Source organism: Gambusia affinis, linkage group LG05, assembly GCF_019740435.1.
Source record: "Gambusia affinis linkage group LG05, SWU_Gaff_1.0, whole genome shotgun sequence".
Classification (NCBI taxonomy): domain Eukaryota; kingdom Metazoa; phylum Chordata; class Actinopteri; order Cyprinodontiformes; family Poeciliidae; genus Gambusia; species Gambusia affinis.
In genome coordinates, this window is record NC_057872.1 from 21,391,984 (window position 1) to 21,405,599 (window position 13,616).

The 13,616-nt window shown below is 36.0% G+C and overlaps 1 protein-coding gene across 1 annotated transcript; it reads left to right on the forward strand.

Annotated features, from left to right (window-relative positions):
- The first annotated feature begins 1,711 nt into the window (after positions 1-1,711).
- Positions 1,712-13,616, forward strand: ctsk (cathepsin K). The gene is made up of 8 exons (XM_044117406.1): positions 1,712-1,864; positions 2,938-3,061; positions 5,545-5,667; positions 7,889-8,041; positions 11,256-11,474; positions 12,188-12,353; positions 12,905-13,013; positions 13,201-13,616. Exons 2-8 carry the CDS (start codon positions 2,939-2,941, stop codon positions 13,298-13,300), a joined length of 993 nt encoding a protein of 330 aa, XP_043973341.1. The 5' UTR covers positions 1,712-1,864; position 2,938; the 3' UTR covers positions 13,301-13,616.

The window sequence follows — 13,616 nt, forward strand, 5'->3', positions numbered from 1 at the left end:
GCATATAGATTAAAACAGTAACGATTCTGACTGATCTAAGGGAAGACTTTCTATTTTTTCTGTCTTTGTTTCTTTGGAGCTTAAGGATAAAAAATATCATCACATGCATTCATTAAATAAATTTAATAAAGGACTAAGGAACACTTGTATTTAGCGTAGCTGCATTCATTATATTTATACGAATCATAAACAGCCATGGAAATTAAGCCGAACATTCAAAATGTCTCATGACAGACTAAGCATCTGTGATCACATCAAACATAAAATCAGATATGAGATGCAATGTCAAGCCAAAAGAAAATTCTTATGAATAATAAGATTTTTTTTTTTTTTCAAAGTGAAGGTGTAATGATAATGATTGCATACTGAAGCTGTTCCATTTAAGCTGCTTTATTTGATAATAGAGGAGTGATTGCGTGCAAAATGAACCAGTGGCAATACAGTCATATATCACTGGACATATGAGGCATAGAGGATGTTCTTATATTTAGATTGGTGACTGGATGTTCTGGTCTGCTGTATGACAATAGAAGTCACACGACACATTCATATATACACACATGACTTGCAGGACAAGGAAGTACTTCACCACCCGACAGCAGAAAGACCTGCAATATGAATATGGCATCTATTTAGGCCATGCTGTGGGAATTTATTTACTTCAGGTGTTTATATGAGTAAATCCTTTGTGCTGTGTTGCCATGATCTTTATTTTGATTTGCCTGAAATAAGGTTTGAGTTTGACTGTTGATAAATAAACATAAAATGTTTGGGCTTGGGAAAATTTTTTATTATTTTCCCAATCTTCAGCAAGCATTTTAAGAAATTGTGTTCAGGGTAGACACTGCTTTATTTTCTTTCATCAAAGGTTATTTCAGCATTCACTGCTTACACATAAATATATCCCATTTAAAATAACAAATGGAAACCTTCAACTTAAAGACCTTCATATTTGATAGCACTGCTAATGTTTATGGTCAAACTTTAGAGTCTGAATCTGAAATGATGCAGATTTTTTTTTTTTTGCATAGTAAATTTGTTCAATCTCTGATCTACTCTACGATAAAATTTAAAATTTGTAACAAAAAACATTTTTCATCCTACTAAATTCACCTCGAATAGTTATCACAGGGTAACAGCTGTCAGCAGTACAAGCTATAGTACTTTTTCACCTGCGCTCCAGGAGTTTGGACGGTATATTTGATGTGTTGTGTTGAGTGAGAACCTTCAACTTTCCCACTGAGGTCTGACACATTTCAGTTAATTTTTATAACCAGAAGCGTTGAAATTTGAGCTTCTGACTCAAAATGGAAAAAATTGAATCCTTTTGTGATTCTTTCTGTCAATATGGTAATACTTGAAAGACTTTTTAGTGCATTTTTAATGGTGGAACTTGTTATAAAAGTCACAAGAATAAATAATATTTTATGACAAGCTCAAAATACTTACAAGATCTGACCCATTTCCTCAATTAATTAGATTATTGCCCTTTATAGTCACAAATTCCCTAATTATATGTTCTCATTAAGATAAAGATAATTAATATTAATGTAATTTAATAGTATTCATTATTTTTTTAATGCAGCAGCACAGAATTTGCAGCACTTCAGTCGTCTTTGTAAAGGTTTGGACATTCCTGTGTAACTTGACACTTGACATCATCCTGCTCTTCCAGGAAAACCAGATGTAGCTTCCCTATATGGAAAAACAGAGAAAAAAAACTCCTCCCCAGACATGGAGTTCCCATTTTACTTCCTTAAAATCCTGCCAATATAAACTCGCACACTGACCTACTTTAGCTACACAGGCACAGAACTTCACACCTAGAAGACTTCTCGAAACTTTTCAAACTTCTGAGCCCGAGGTAAGTCTGCTTATCATGCACGTTTACTTTTGTGAAGCCTTTGTGTTGAGCAGGGCTCGAGTCAGAAAACGCTTTAAGCAATTTGAAAGCACAGATGTTGTGTAACCTACTAAAAGCTGACCGGCTGGTGTAATAAAACAGGCTGTGGTGTGAAATGAAGCTAAACGTAGTTGGCTCAATTGCAGCTAAACTTTTTATATTTCACTATATAAATAATCCATGTGAAATAAGTTAATTTCTGCAACTTAAAAGAACCCTCGAGAGGACTATCTGTGTGATTCATCCAGAAACATAGCGCCCACACAGGTAATTAAATGCACATTTGCTTTTTAGGCAAAGCTCTCTAACAGATCATCACAAAGGTGAAGCTATAGCTCTGCATATATAATCAATGTGTGTAGGAAGCAGACAATGCAAAGCCATGCACTTCTTCAAAACAAAAGGAAACAAGCTGGTTCCTGTTGTTTGGAATGAAAACCCCAGAAAGTCATTGGCCTTTAACTGAAAACTGTGAACAAATGCAGATTAGATGCACAGTTTAATAAAAAGAGACTCGATAAAGTGAAAGCAAAGAGCTGTAATGGCTGCAAAATCTTTAAGATAAATTTATCTTGGTGAAAAAACAAGCTTTTTTTCACATCATGAAATGGATCCTTTGTCCTTTTGTTGTACCTATACAATATAGAATATAGTATGTTTTTTTTTTTTATGTTATCTGTCTACTTACTTGAAGCAAATCTCAGGCAGCTTTCACCCACAGCTTGTATAAAGTTTTCCAAACAGAAAAAAAAGTGTATGCACATTGTTCGCTCTTTAGTCATCAGCACATGACTGAAACCCGGAAACTGAAACCAGAGAAAAGTTTGGACAAGAGCCAGGTGATGGTTGGGGGCTTCTTTTCTTTACTCAAACAGTTAACGTTCTTCACTGATGCAATGAATTAAGTAAATTGTAATTGCAAATGCATTTATTGCCAAATAATGGGATAAAAATAATACCAACTTGGGTAAAAAGCACTTGGGTATTAAATCTGGGTGTGATTATTATTGTTATTATTTTTTTTTTACCTTCAGGATGTTGTCGTGTGTGTGTGTGTTGCTGCTGGCTGTCTCAGCACTAAGCCACATGGATGAAGCCTTTCTGGAAGCTCAGTGGGAGCAATGGAAGACTACACATCAGAGAGAGTACAATGGTTTGGTGAGTGACTGCTAAAACAAACTCTGTATCACACAACACTTTTCTGCCACTGAACTTGTGGCGGTTTCTAATGTGGGTGACATGGGCAACATCCCAGGGCGGCATCTAGTGGGGAATGGCATGAGCACCCCCCTGCGCCCTCCTTTCTTTTATTACCAAAAATATAATTTATTATATTAATATCAATATTAACCTTTTACTGTTGACAACACAATTAAGTTCTTCTCTCAGGTCAGTCATGTTGATTGCAGAATTTATAAAGCAATTATAATAGAGGAGCTTATTCACCACAGGACACCTTTGTTTGTTAACAGTAACTGACTTGTGTGGGGTTTAAATGGGTTAGATAACAACTCCTGCCTGTAAGTCCTGAAAGAAAGAAAAATGTCTTCTGGGGAAGAGGGGAATGCAAGACCAGTGATGTTTGTTTGAGACAAAAAGAAGCAGAAGTAAAAAAGGACATGCAGAGTGAGAATTGACTATTCTGATCTTTTTTTTTATTATTCCAGCCATTGCATTCAGAAATGACTTAGAGAATGATAAAAGACAAGAAACAAGTTAGTAAAATGTGTCATCTCTGTCAGATAAAAATCCTAAGCATTATTATATTCATAATAATCATTCTTCCATCAGCTGAAATCATGAGGGAAAATCCAATTAGCCCATTTGCTGAATAGCTTTTACTAATTTGGGTCATCTTGATTCTGATGGTGAAGCTTAAGAGCAAGAGTCAGAAATTCCCAACAGAGAAAACCTCCATCACCTCTGACTTATTTTCTGCCCCCTTTTTTTAGAATTTGTCTCTTCTGCTAAATTTTCACTCCTCTGTCACATAGATTTAAAAAAAAATTATTTTTACATTCTTGGCTGTGAGACTATGAGTTAGTTGGTGTTAAACCAGAGCTGACTCCAAATGAATTTCGTCAGGGCTTGCAGAGCATCTGTCATCCCTGTTTGTGCTTCACCTCCGGCTAGAGGTCAGCTCTCTACAGCTGTAGAGTGTGTTAGCTTCTATGTTGTGTGAAGATGAGTGTGAAGATGCATGTTTGCTTTGCTCAGTCTTGTTTTTCTGTACAGAATATGAGCATGACTTTTATACTACTTTAACTGACACGGACGATATTTTATGTAGTAGACAGATTAATCTTTAATGTTTTTAATTAGCATTCCTTGAAAACATCCTCTAGATCAGTTCTTTACCTCTGCAGTTTGTCCAAACTGTTCCTAAAGGATTGTTATTCACTGATGCATGCATGTATGGTATGCTTTAATGTGATCTCCATATTATGTAGTTGTATAAAGTCATGAAAAATTAATTTCTTTGGGCTGCACCAGCATGTTTGTTTTCCTCACAAACAAGAGTCAGAGAGGTTGGTGAAAACCCAACAGCTTAACTGGTGAGTTTGCTTCTCAGTCAGTGTCTCCAGTTCCTCATCATCACCTTTCAAAAATGCCTAAACAGAGATAAAGGTGATGTTTAGCAGCTGCACCACAGCTCATAGCCTGTTACATTTTGTCCTTCAGACATATGGCTAAATGTAAATATTGTGTTTTGACATAATAAAGTGCCTAATTCTGAATAAAACAACTGCTTAAAAGAAAATTACTGGGTAAATCACTGGTTAAATTGTCCTAAATAATTAAATTAGGCTACAATACACCAAGGTTTTTTCTTCTTTTCCGCATGCTAATTATAATTAAATTTGCCCTGTTTGCCCAGTTTGGTTTGCATCAGCTGTCAGGACTTTATACAGATAGGAAATAACAAGTGTATTTTTTTTTTCTATCATTTTTTACACTTTCCTTTTTTTTCCTCCTAAGGAAATACATCTGTGTGGAGCAAAATTAATTGGCTCTTGCTTGCAAGACTTGAAGAAGAGTTAGAAATGTATATATATATATTTTTTTTTTTTACGTACCGTACGTTGTTCTAAACAAAACTTAAAGTGTTCTTTCTGATACCTTTTCCATATGTAGAGATGACAAAGAGCGCTTGCTGTATGTAGGTCAGCATTTCACAGAACAGCTCTCTTCCATACACAGCCTGGTTGCTGGTTTTATGCAGTCACCAAGTAATGGATTCACAGCCTGCAGGTGTTATGAGTTAGTTGCTATTTAAGCTTGAAAAATGGGAATGTGTATTCAACATCGATTGTGATTTAGTCCTTGATAACTTAGTTTGCTTTTCTACATTTTTCTTTACTACTAAAGAATAAAGTTTTTGGTTCTGGTTTTCCACTGCTTTCTGATTTTAACACTAAAGCTTAAATGAACTAATTTCAAATGCAAAAGTGCACGCTAAAATGTAATTAGTTGGTGAAACATAAGCATTTTAAAAATGTCTTATAATAATGCTTGAAAAACTAAGAATGCAGGAGAAATGTTGCTTTGAAAGGAATTTCTTTATGAGGCTTTCGAGGATGAGTGCAGTTGTGCCTTTTGAACTGACATCAGGATCTGAAAACTGTCTTTGTTTGACTCAGGATGAAGAGGGGATCCGCAGAGCCATCTGGGAGAAGAATATGCGAATGATTGAGGCTCACAACCAGGAGGCAGCACTGGGCATGCACTCCTACGAGCTGGAGATGAACCACCTGGGAGACATGGTATGCTAATGCTTCTTTCTCCATCTGTGTACCGTTAGGTTAAAGTACATTACACATGCACATCTCAATAAATTTTATATATTTTTTGGTTCCAGTGTTTCACTAGAAACACACACATATCTATTCTTCTTTTCTCCTTTTTGTGATCATATGTGATGCACCACTGTCTGCATTTTCTTAATCCAGAACTGTATTTCTAACAATTCTGTGACTTTTAGAGTTCCTGTTATTGTTGGAACACATTCTTTTTTATCCACCACATTTTAGGCTTGGTCCATTACAATAGACCTGCCACACTCTAGATGCAACCTACTGATTATATTCTTTATTCAATTAAAAATAAGTTAACATGAAAACTTCCTTTAACAAGTGATGTCTGTAAATGTTTTGGTTTTACTTACGTACATGGCTTTCACCATATGATGTCATAAAATATAATCGAGATAGTTCAAGTTTTAAAAAAGCAAAAGTGAGAATCTTAGTATTTTCTTAATCTGCTGAAACACTGCTCCTTAATTTGCCATGTATGCTGGCATATCTAAGAAGTGCATGGGGCTTAAATCTAACTATGTACATTGGGATAAAAAGTAAAAGAAACTACAGTTTCCTGTCACTTCTGCAGTGATGTCACTGTCTATTTTGTTTTCGCGATCTAAATTCATTATATGATTACCTTCAAGTGGCTAATTAATTATTAGCCAATTTAATGAAACTGTTTGTTGGACTAATCATTTGGAGTCACACCAAGCCTTTAGCATGCAGAGGGGAGTGAATCTCAATCAGCGCAGACAGAGAGTCTGCTTAGTGTAGTATGAGATCGGGTCAGGTAATTATCTGGTCTTTGCTGCAGAGTTAGAAAACTTTCAAAGCTAAGGCATTCATGGGTTTTTTTTTAAATAAGAAGTTTTTTTTATTTATTTAGCATTATTTTCAATATTTTTTATAAAACAAAATGTTAAATTGCTTGTTATGTGTTTTAGTGTACTGTATTTATATTGATCTGATGGCACTATAGATAAAAACTAGACTGTATGGTTAACTCTAGCATATTTTGTAATTTTGTATTGTACCTTTTGAAATTCATTCATGTCAATAAATTTTTCACGTCAAAAAAAAAAAAAAAAAAAACTTTTGCAGATTGGCTTAACTTTAGATTAAACTGATTATGTTGCAATATTAGAGTCGTATAAAGGTGGTGTTGGAGATATTTTTTGTTTGAAACCATTAAATTATGGTACATATTTCAAACATTAGTTCTTCAGCATTTCTTTTTGTATACACAATATCCTACTGTCAGTTTTTTGGGGCCTACACTCTGTATGTTGCAGCAAATGCTTAGCTGTCTGAAATATTCCATAGGCGATGCCATACATAACTGTCTTCCTGCTACTACATGTTGTTAATCAAAGACTGATTGGAAAACAGAGTTCATTAAGTGCAGCATGCCAGACTTTGGACTCATTTGACGAAGGCAAATTGTGTACATCCAAATTCTAGATTAAGGACTAATTTATGTTCTTGTTTAAACAGGTGGCTGTAAATTAATGATGCCTTCAAATTTTCATTTTGACTAGAATACATTAAATTAAATGAAGGAGCTCAACAGATGGCTGTGTTCCTTTCTCCTGCCTGTTTTTAGACCGAGCTGGGCTGAAATCTCAGCATAAAACTGCTAGGAATGAAAGGAAAACATAATCACTGAATACCAAGTAACCAGCTGTGTGTTATGACAGCCAAATACAAAACCAGAAATCACATAATATCCCCCGTGCTGTTCTTTTTTTTCCCTTTTAATTCCCCTTACATACTCTTGGGCTTTATCTTGTTTCGACATTGGTGTTGAGAAAAATGACATTTCATTTCATGGTAACCTGTGTTAAGCCATCTTTTCATAAATTCCTTTTTATCCTCTGTCACCTTGCTGAATCAATTCCTCTGTCTCTCATATCTCTGTTCACTTGTCCTTGTCATAAATCTTAAAATGAATCCCTCTGCTATTACTAAGTTTAAGTCCTTAGACATTTTTCTTATTATTTATTCTTTCTAGAAACAGAGAAACCATTTATTATTGAGATGGGACAGTCTGATCAACTCAACCTTTCTTTCCCTGGTTATAAAAACTAACACTTTGAGAGACACTCTTTGATTAAGTGTCATCAGCAGCACTTTTATCTTTGAAACATGAACAATGTAAGTATTAGGCATTTTTGTGGTCCTGCAGACATCTGAGGAAGTGGCGGAGAAAATGACTGGCCTACTGGTGCCCATGGATCATGAGCGTAGCTTCACCATGGCATTTGATGAGGCCGTGTCCAAGCTTCCCAAATCCGTCGACTACCGCAAGAAGGGCATGGTGACCCCAGTTAAAAATCAGGTCAGAAAACAAAACAAAATAAATAACGATTCTCTTTCAGATCAACTTCTTTTATTTTGGAAGTTATTTCCAAAAAGCACTCCACTTGCTGTGTTTTAAGGACCATAAAGTGTCCATCTTATTAAATATGCAAAGCTCATTAAACATAGAAGAAACAAAATATGGAAATATGGGATTTTGCAGAAAGGCTCCTTCATTGTTCTTCTTTTTATTAATGGATAATATTGTTTGAGCATGTTCCAGCTGTCATTGGGCACCCTGCACTGTTCACTAATTATACGACCAATGCATAAACCCAAATAATTTTTATTTTTAGGGAAATTTGTGGTCATTATTTACCCTTTGTATGGATATCCTCGGACATTGAGAGAACAGGCGGGGAAATTAAGAGCTTATTTTGCTATATGTGGGCATTCACTTTGAGGTGAACTATGGCTTTTGCCTTTACATTTTATTAGTCTTAAGCCTAAATAAGCCATGACAAAAATCTAATGTAAAATTGAACATATTGACCAATCTGCTGGGTGGAAGGGTAAATGCTAAGATCCAATTCCTAGCTTCTTTAGCCTTTAAATGAGATCCCTTTCCTCTGTTCTTCATAGTTTCAGAGGAGGGTCACACTGTCTAGCTTTATATACCTACAAGAAACTGATGCCCTGTCCAGTACGATGGGATATTTTACATAAACTTGCTGCAGGAAAATCAGTACTAGGGCACTGTTTCCACATCATGAGGAAATGAATCTTAATCTCTGTCATTAATTATGACAGTACAGACCAATTTATCAATGATCAAAATGAAAAATCTGTACTGTCTTCACCATAGAAAATGGATGGATGGATGGATGATCTTTTGTCAGACTGTGGAAGAAAATACAGATTCTCCGTGTCTTGATTAAAGTGGATCGTGACACTAAAGGCAACCAAGCTAAGGTGTTGGTTGACTAAAGAGTTGGCAGATATATTACAGTGCCGTAGCACAGACAGATATAAAACAGGGACGTACAGCTGCCATTCTGGTAAATATGATGAACAACAAAAAGCATGTGAGCACCAAAGGAATAACAACATGTGATCAAACCCTGAAGGCATGTGAGGAAGCAGAAATGTTGCAAAGCAGGTACACAGACTGTAGACAGAAAGGTGTGATTATTAGTCACCAAACAGCAATGTTCAAGGTGCTTATCTAATGAAAACTACGTCTTTGTAAGTGTTTCATGACTTTCATAGCAACTATCATGTTTCTAGGTATCTGAAATGAAAAAGATTTTGGATATTGTTTTTACATAAAACGTGATGCAAATGTTTCAAAAGCATTGAGAACAAAGTTCCCAAGCTTTTCTCGGAAGAAAGTTAAGAAGGAAACACAATTGGTGCAAATGATTAATCACCTGGGAACTCATGAGGTTGCTTTTAAAAGAAAATTGAAATGCAAAGTGAGAAGACTTCAAATAATTACTTGTAACTAAATGTAGAAAAAATAACATGGGACAGATGTTGCTTGACAATGAAAAAGCTCTAAAGCCATTTAAAAAAAAACATCAATCAGCAGGCTACAATGACGTATAGAGAACAGCAATTTTTCAGCTTTGAAATACTGAAATTGATGTGAAAGCGAAGAGTATATTTAATACCCTCAGAAATACCTGCAAATGCATTTTTCAAAATATAAGCTTCATTTACTCTAAACATAATGGATAAAGCAATTATCGCAGTAAGAGCCCAGTCACGTAACAGGGAAAAAAAGCCTGTGTTCACTGCTAATGGGTTTCAGACACAAAGACCAGGCTGTGATTATAAAATGTAATTAGTCATCATGAGAGAATTCAACACTCTGGGGTTATTTATGCAAACTGTTGTCCCGCAGAACTGGAAGTGGACTAAACATAGTGAAATCTGGTTTACATCTGTGATTCCTGCTAATAGGCAAATCAGCTTCAGAACAATGTCATGTTATCTAATGAACATCAGAGATAGTAGAGACACGCTGAGCCCACAGCTGCCTGAACATTTTCTCTTTCATGCTTATAGGTTATAGATTAAAAAATTCCTCTGGGATGAAATTTTGTTTACTTAAAATTATGCTAAATCTTCAGCTTACTTTTTTAGAAATTTATGAAACGTATAAGTCATGTCTCATCCTTCATCTCTGTGGTAGAGAATTTTAATTAACACAAGGAGATGTCAAAATTACAAAAAATGACAAACTTATGAATCTCTTTTCTTGTTTTTTGTTAGGGGAAAGAAAGAAGTTAATGTTTAACTTTAAGATTCATTTTGGTATCTGTATTTTATTAATTTTCTGTTTTGATTCAAACACATCCACCCTAATTTGTAGGATATAACTCATTTCGAGAGTTTGTCATCTAAGAGTCTTACTGACCAAAAATGACATTATTGTAACGCCCCCTTGTGGTTCAGTTTCATACCTGCAGATTCAACATAAATAGGTTGATCTAAGCGTCTCCTTTTCTTCCTGTTATTCATGAATTATTCAACATCGTGGCAGCAGTCTCTGCATACTAACAGCTCTGCTGATGTCTCACCCTCAGCAGATTTTATGCTACTCGGTTATTATGTCCTAATGTTTTGTTTGATTGTATCCTATTTTAATTTTCACCAAGATCAAACAGATTATCAGGGCTCTAAATTAATCTGGTTGCACATTTGTAAATCTTTTAAAGAGTAAATCTTGTTAGAAAGATTTATGTGTGGAGGAGAAGCTGTTTAAAAATTCATGGTCAAATAATTAGTGGAAATTTACAATTTTGTGGTGGAGTCACTTCAAGCAGCATTATTCCTTTGAGTTTTTAGGTTCCTGGGTTAAGCATTCGTTTCTCAGAATTTTGAGTTCCAACTTTAAAGTGTATACTTCAATCTGTTTAACTGTTAGATACGTGCCACAGTGCACTTAATGATGCCGAAAAGGTACCACAGAAACAATTATCATTAAGTCTCTCATCCGTCTGAAGTCAAATGTATTCTTAACAAACTCTGCCCTCCAGCGTTCAGAGAGTATAATGCAGCCACTACTTTCTAAAACATTTCTTGCACTGGAAGTGTTTGAGTCAGCTGACTTTACAATAATAAGGTTTTTGAATTTTTAAATTTGCTCGTTGTTATTGCTAAATAATATATTTCTGAACAGTAGACGGTATAACTACTTCTATAGTACTAATTTAACCTTGAGCTCTCGGTTATGTCCTTTCTGACAGGGTTCCTGTGGCTCCTGCTGGGCCTTCAGTTCTGCCGGGGCACTTGAGGGCCAGCTGGCCAAGAAGACGGGTAAGCTCATCGACCTCAGCCCTCAGAACCTGGTGGACTGCGTCAAGGAAAATGACGGCTGTGGAGGCGGATACATGACCAACGCCTTCAACTATGTGCAGGAGAATGGAGGTATTGACTCAGAGGAAGTCTACCCATATGTCGGACAGGTGAGAAACTCATTTATTAAAGCTTTATCTTTTGTATAATATGTGTTTGTTGCAAAAGCAGAGTGAGATTCTCATTTTTTCCATACATCTACTAAATCCCTGAGGAACTATGAGCAACCTTTGGATGGATTTAATTGAAAACCTCACTTGACTGATTTTTATTTTAGTTTTTGAAACCCTCAATTTGGCGGTTTTGAATGGTTCAACAAAAAGGGAAAGAATTATGAGAGCTCCTAGGTGTTAGCTTCAGCACAGCATAAATCTGTAAAAATCACCAGTTCTCCTTTTGTCTGTCAGACATGGAGTGTTGATCACCTCACGTGTCACAATGTCATTACCGTAATATAGAAAGTAGACATTTTTTCTGTAAAACACGAGCTAAAGTATGACCGAGATGTGACTCAGCAAAAGTGACGAGGTAGAATCTTTCCCGCAAACAAAATAAATGTTTCCTCTTCTTTTTCCAAGAAAGTTCATTGTTTCTACTTTGAGAATGTGATCAGTCATGTCATGTGAGATGGGCATTTGAATGTAATGTCACAAGGTGTTCAAAATCATCTGGAATACATTCCATTCCATTCAAGATTTTTTGTTTTTTTTTTACTTCTCTGTTACATTTATTTTTTAGTTCCTCATCTTTCCCTTTTAACTAAAATAAATTTTAAAATTCCACCAAACCCCTTCTGACGTTTTCATCTGTGTTGTGTCTGCAGGACCAGCCTTGCCGTTATAACTCATCCGGCATGGCAGCCCAGTGCAAAGGCTACAAGGAGGTGCCAAAAGGTGATGAGCAAGCGCTGGCAGTTGCGCTCTTCAAAGTGGGCCCAGTGTCTGTGGGCATCGACGCCACGCAGTCATCCTTCCAGTTCTACCGCCGAGGTCAGTGACAGATTACAGCTTTTCATGACTTCAGTAAAAGCTTTAAGGTTTTGAAAGTAAAGAAACACAAAACCAACAGTTAGACTTTCTTTTTTTTCACAGTTGAATCAGTGTGAAATATGGATTTTAAAGTTTATGCTTTATATTCTTTCATGGTGAAAATTTTATTCCACACTTTACCTGAAGCTACTTAGAATCCTTAGTAGTGCCTACTGCTGACTAGGCGTTTTTTAACTAGCAGTTCAGCAATGAGACTCCTGAAATCAGGTCTTATGAAGTCTGTAATTGCTTGAGAAAATATTTATTTTATTAAAACCTAATTTAAGTATTCTTAAACTAAATTCATACTTGCTTTCTTAAATTTGGCGTCCTTAAATGTAGTCTCGTTGATGTAGATAAGTGATTTATGAGAGAGAGAAAACTGAACTCACATCAGAAATACTTTATATCTTATAAATTAAAAGAGAAATGAAATATATATTTTTAGAAACTGCAAAGTTTTGTGGACTTTCAGCTCAAGGTTGTGTGTCTCTCATCTGTGACATTATCAGGCATTTACCACGACCGCAACTGCAACAAAGAGGACATCAATCACGCCGTGCTTGCAGTTGGCTACGGTGTGAACACCAGAGGAAAGAAGTACTGGATCGTCAAGAACAGGTGGGACTCCTCAGCTTTCTAGAAGGCATCAGGTGGCTCTTGGTGTCAACTAAATAAAAGCTGCATTGTTTGCTGCTCTGCCGCTGATTTGATGCCTGATGTTTTCTTCTGACAAACTGATAAACTGAAACGCTGCTTCTTCCCTGGTGATCTTCAACATGTGCTGTTCTTTATGTTGTCACGGCAGCTGGGGAGAGACCTGGGGGAACAAGGGTTACGTCTTGATGGCACGCAACCGTGGCAACCTGTGCGGCATCGCCAACCTTGCCAGCTACCCCATTATGTGAACAAAAGTCTGCTGGAAAGAAGGGAGGACAAGAAAAACTTACATGGACTTTGAAACACCACTACAACAAAAATATCAACTTGTTTGCACTGCAGAGTTTTTCTGATTCATTGTGTGAAAACAAGACAGGACATGAAAACATTGCTGGCAATGTAAGTTCCTCCCTTCCTGTGGTAGGAGAGTCAGTTCCTATAAATGCTCTTTTTTTTCTTGTGATCATGTGTTTTGTTCTTTTGTTCAAGCACTTTTACTAATAATTCAAATCCAAGTTGTTGTTTTCTATTAAGATGAATAAAATTTTAAATTTGAAACTGAAA

Bases quoted from the DNA above. Each gene is read 5' to 3' on its own strand.
- ctsk (XM_044117406.1), top strand. From the start codon at position 2,939: ATGTTGTCGTGTGTGTGTGTGTTGCTGCTGGCTGTCTCAGCACTAAGC. The intron at 5,668-7,888 runs GTATGCTAATGC...GTGGTCCTGCAG, and splicing joins TGAACCACCTGGGAGACATG to ACATCTGAGGAAGTGGCGGA. The intron at 12,354-12,904 runs GTCAGTGACAGA...TGACATTATCAG, and splicing joins CTTCCAGTTCTACCGCCGAG to GCATTTACCACGACCGCAAC.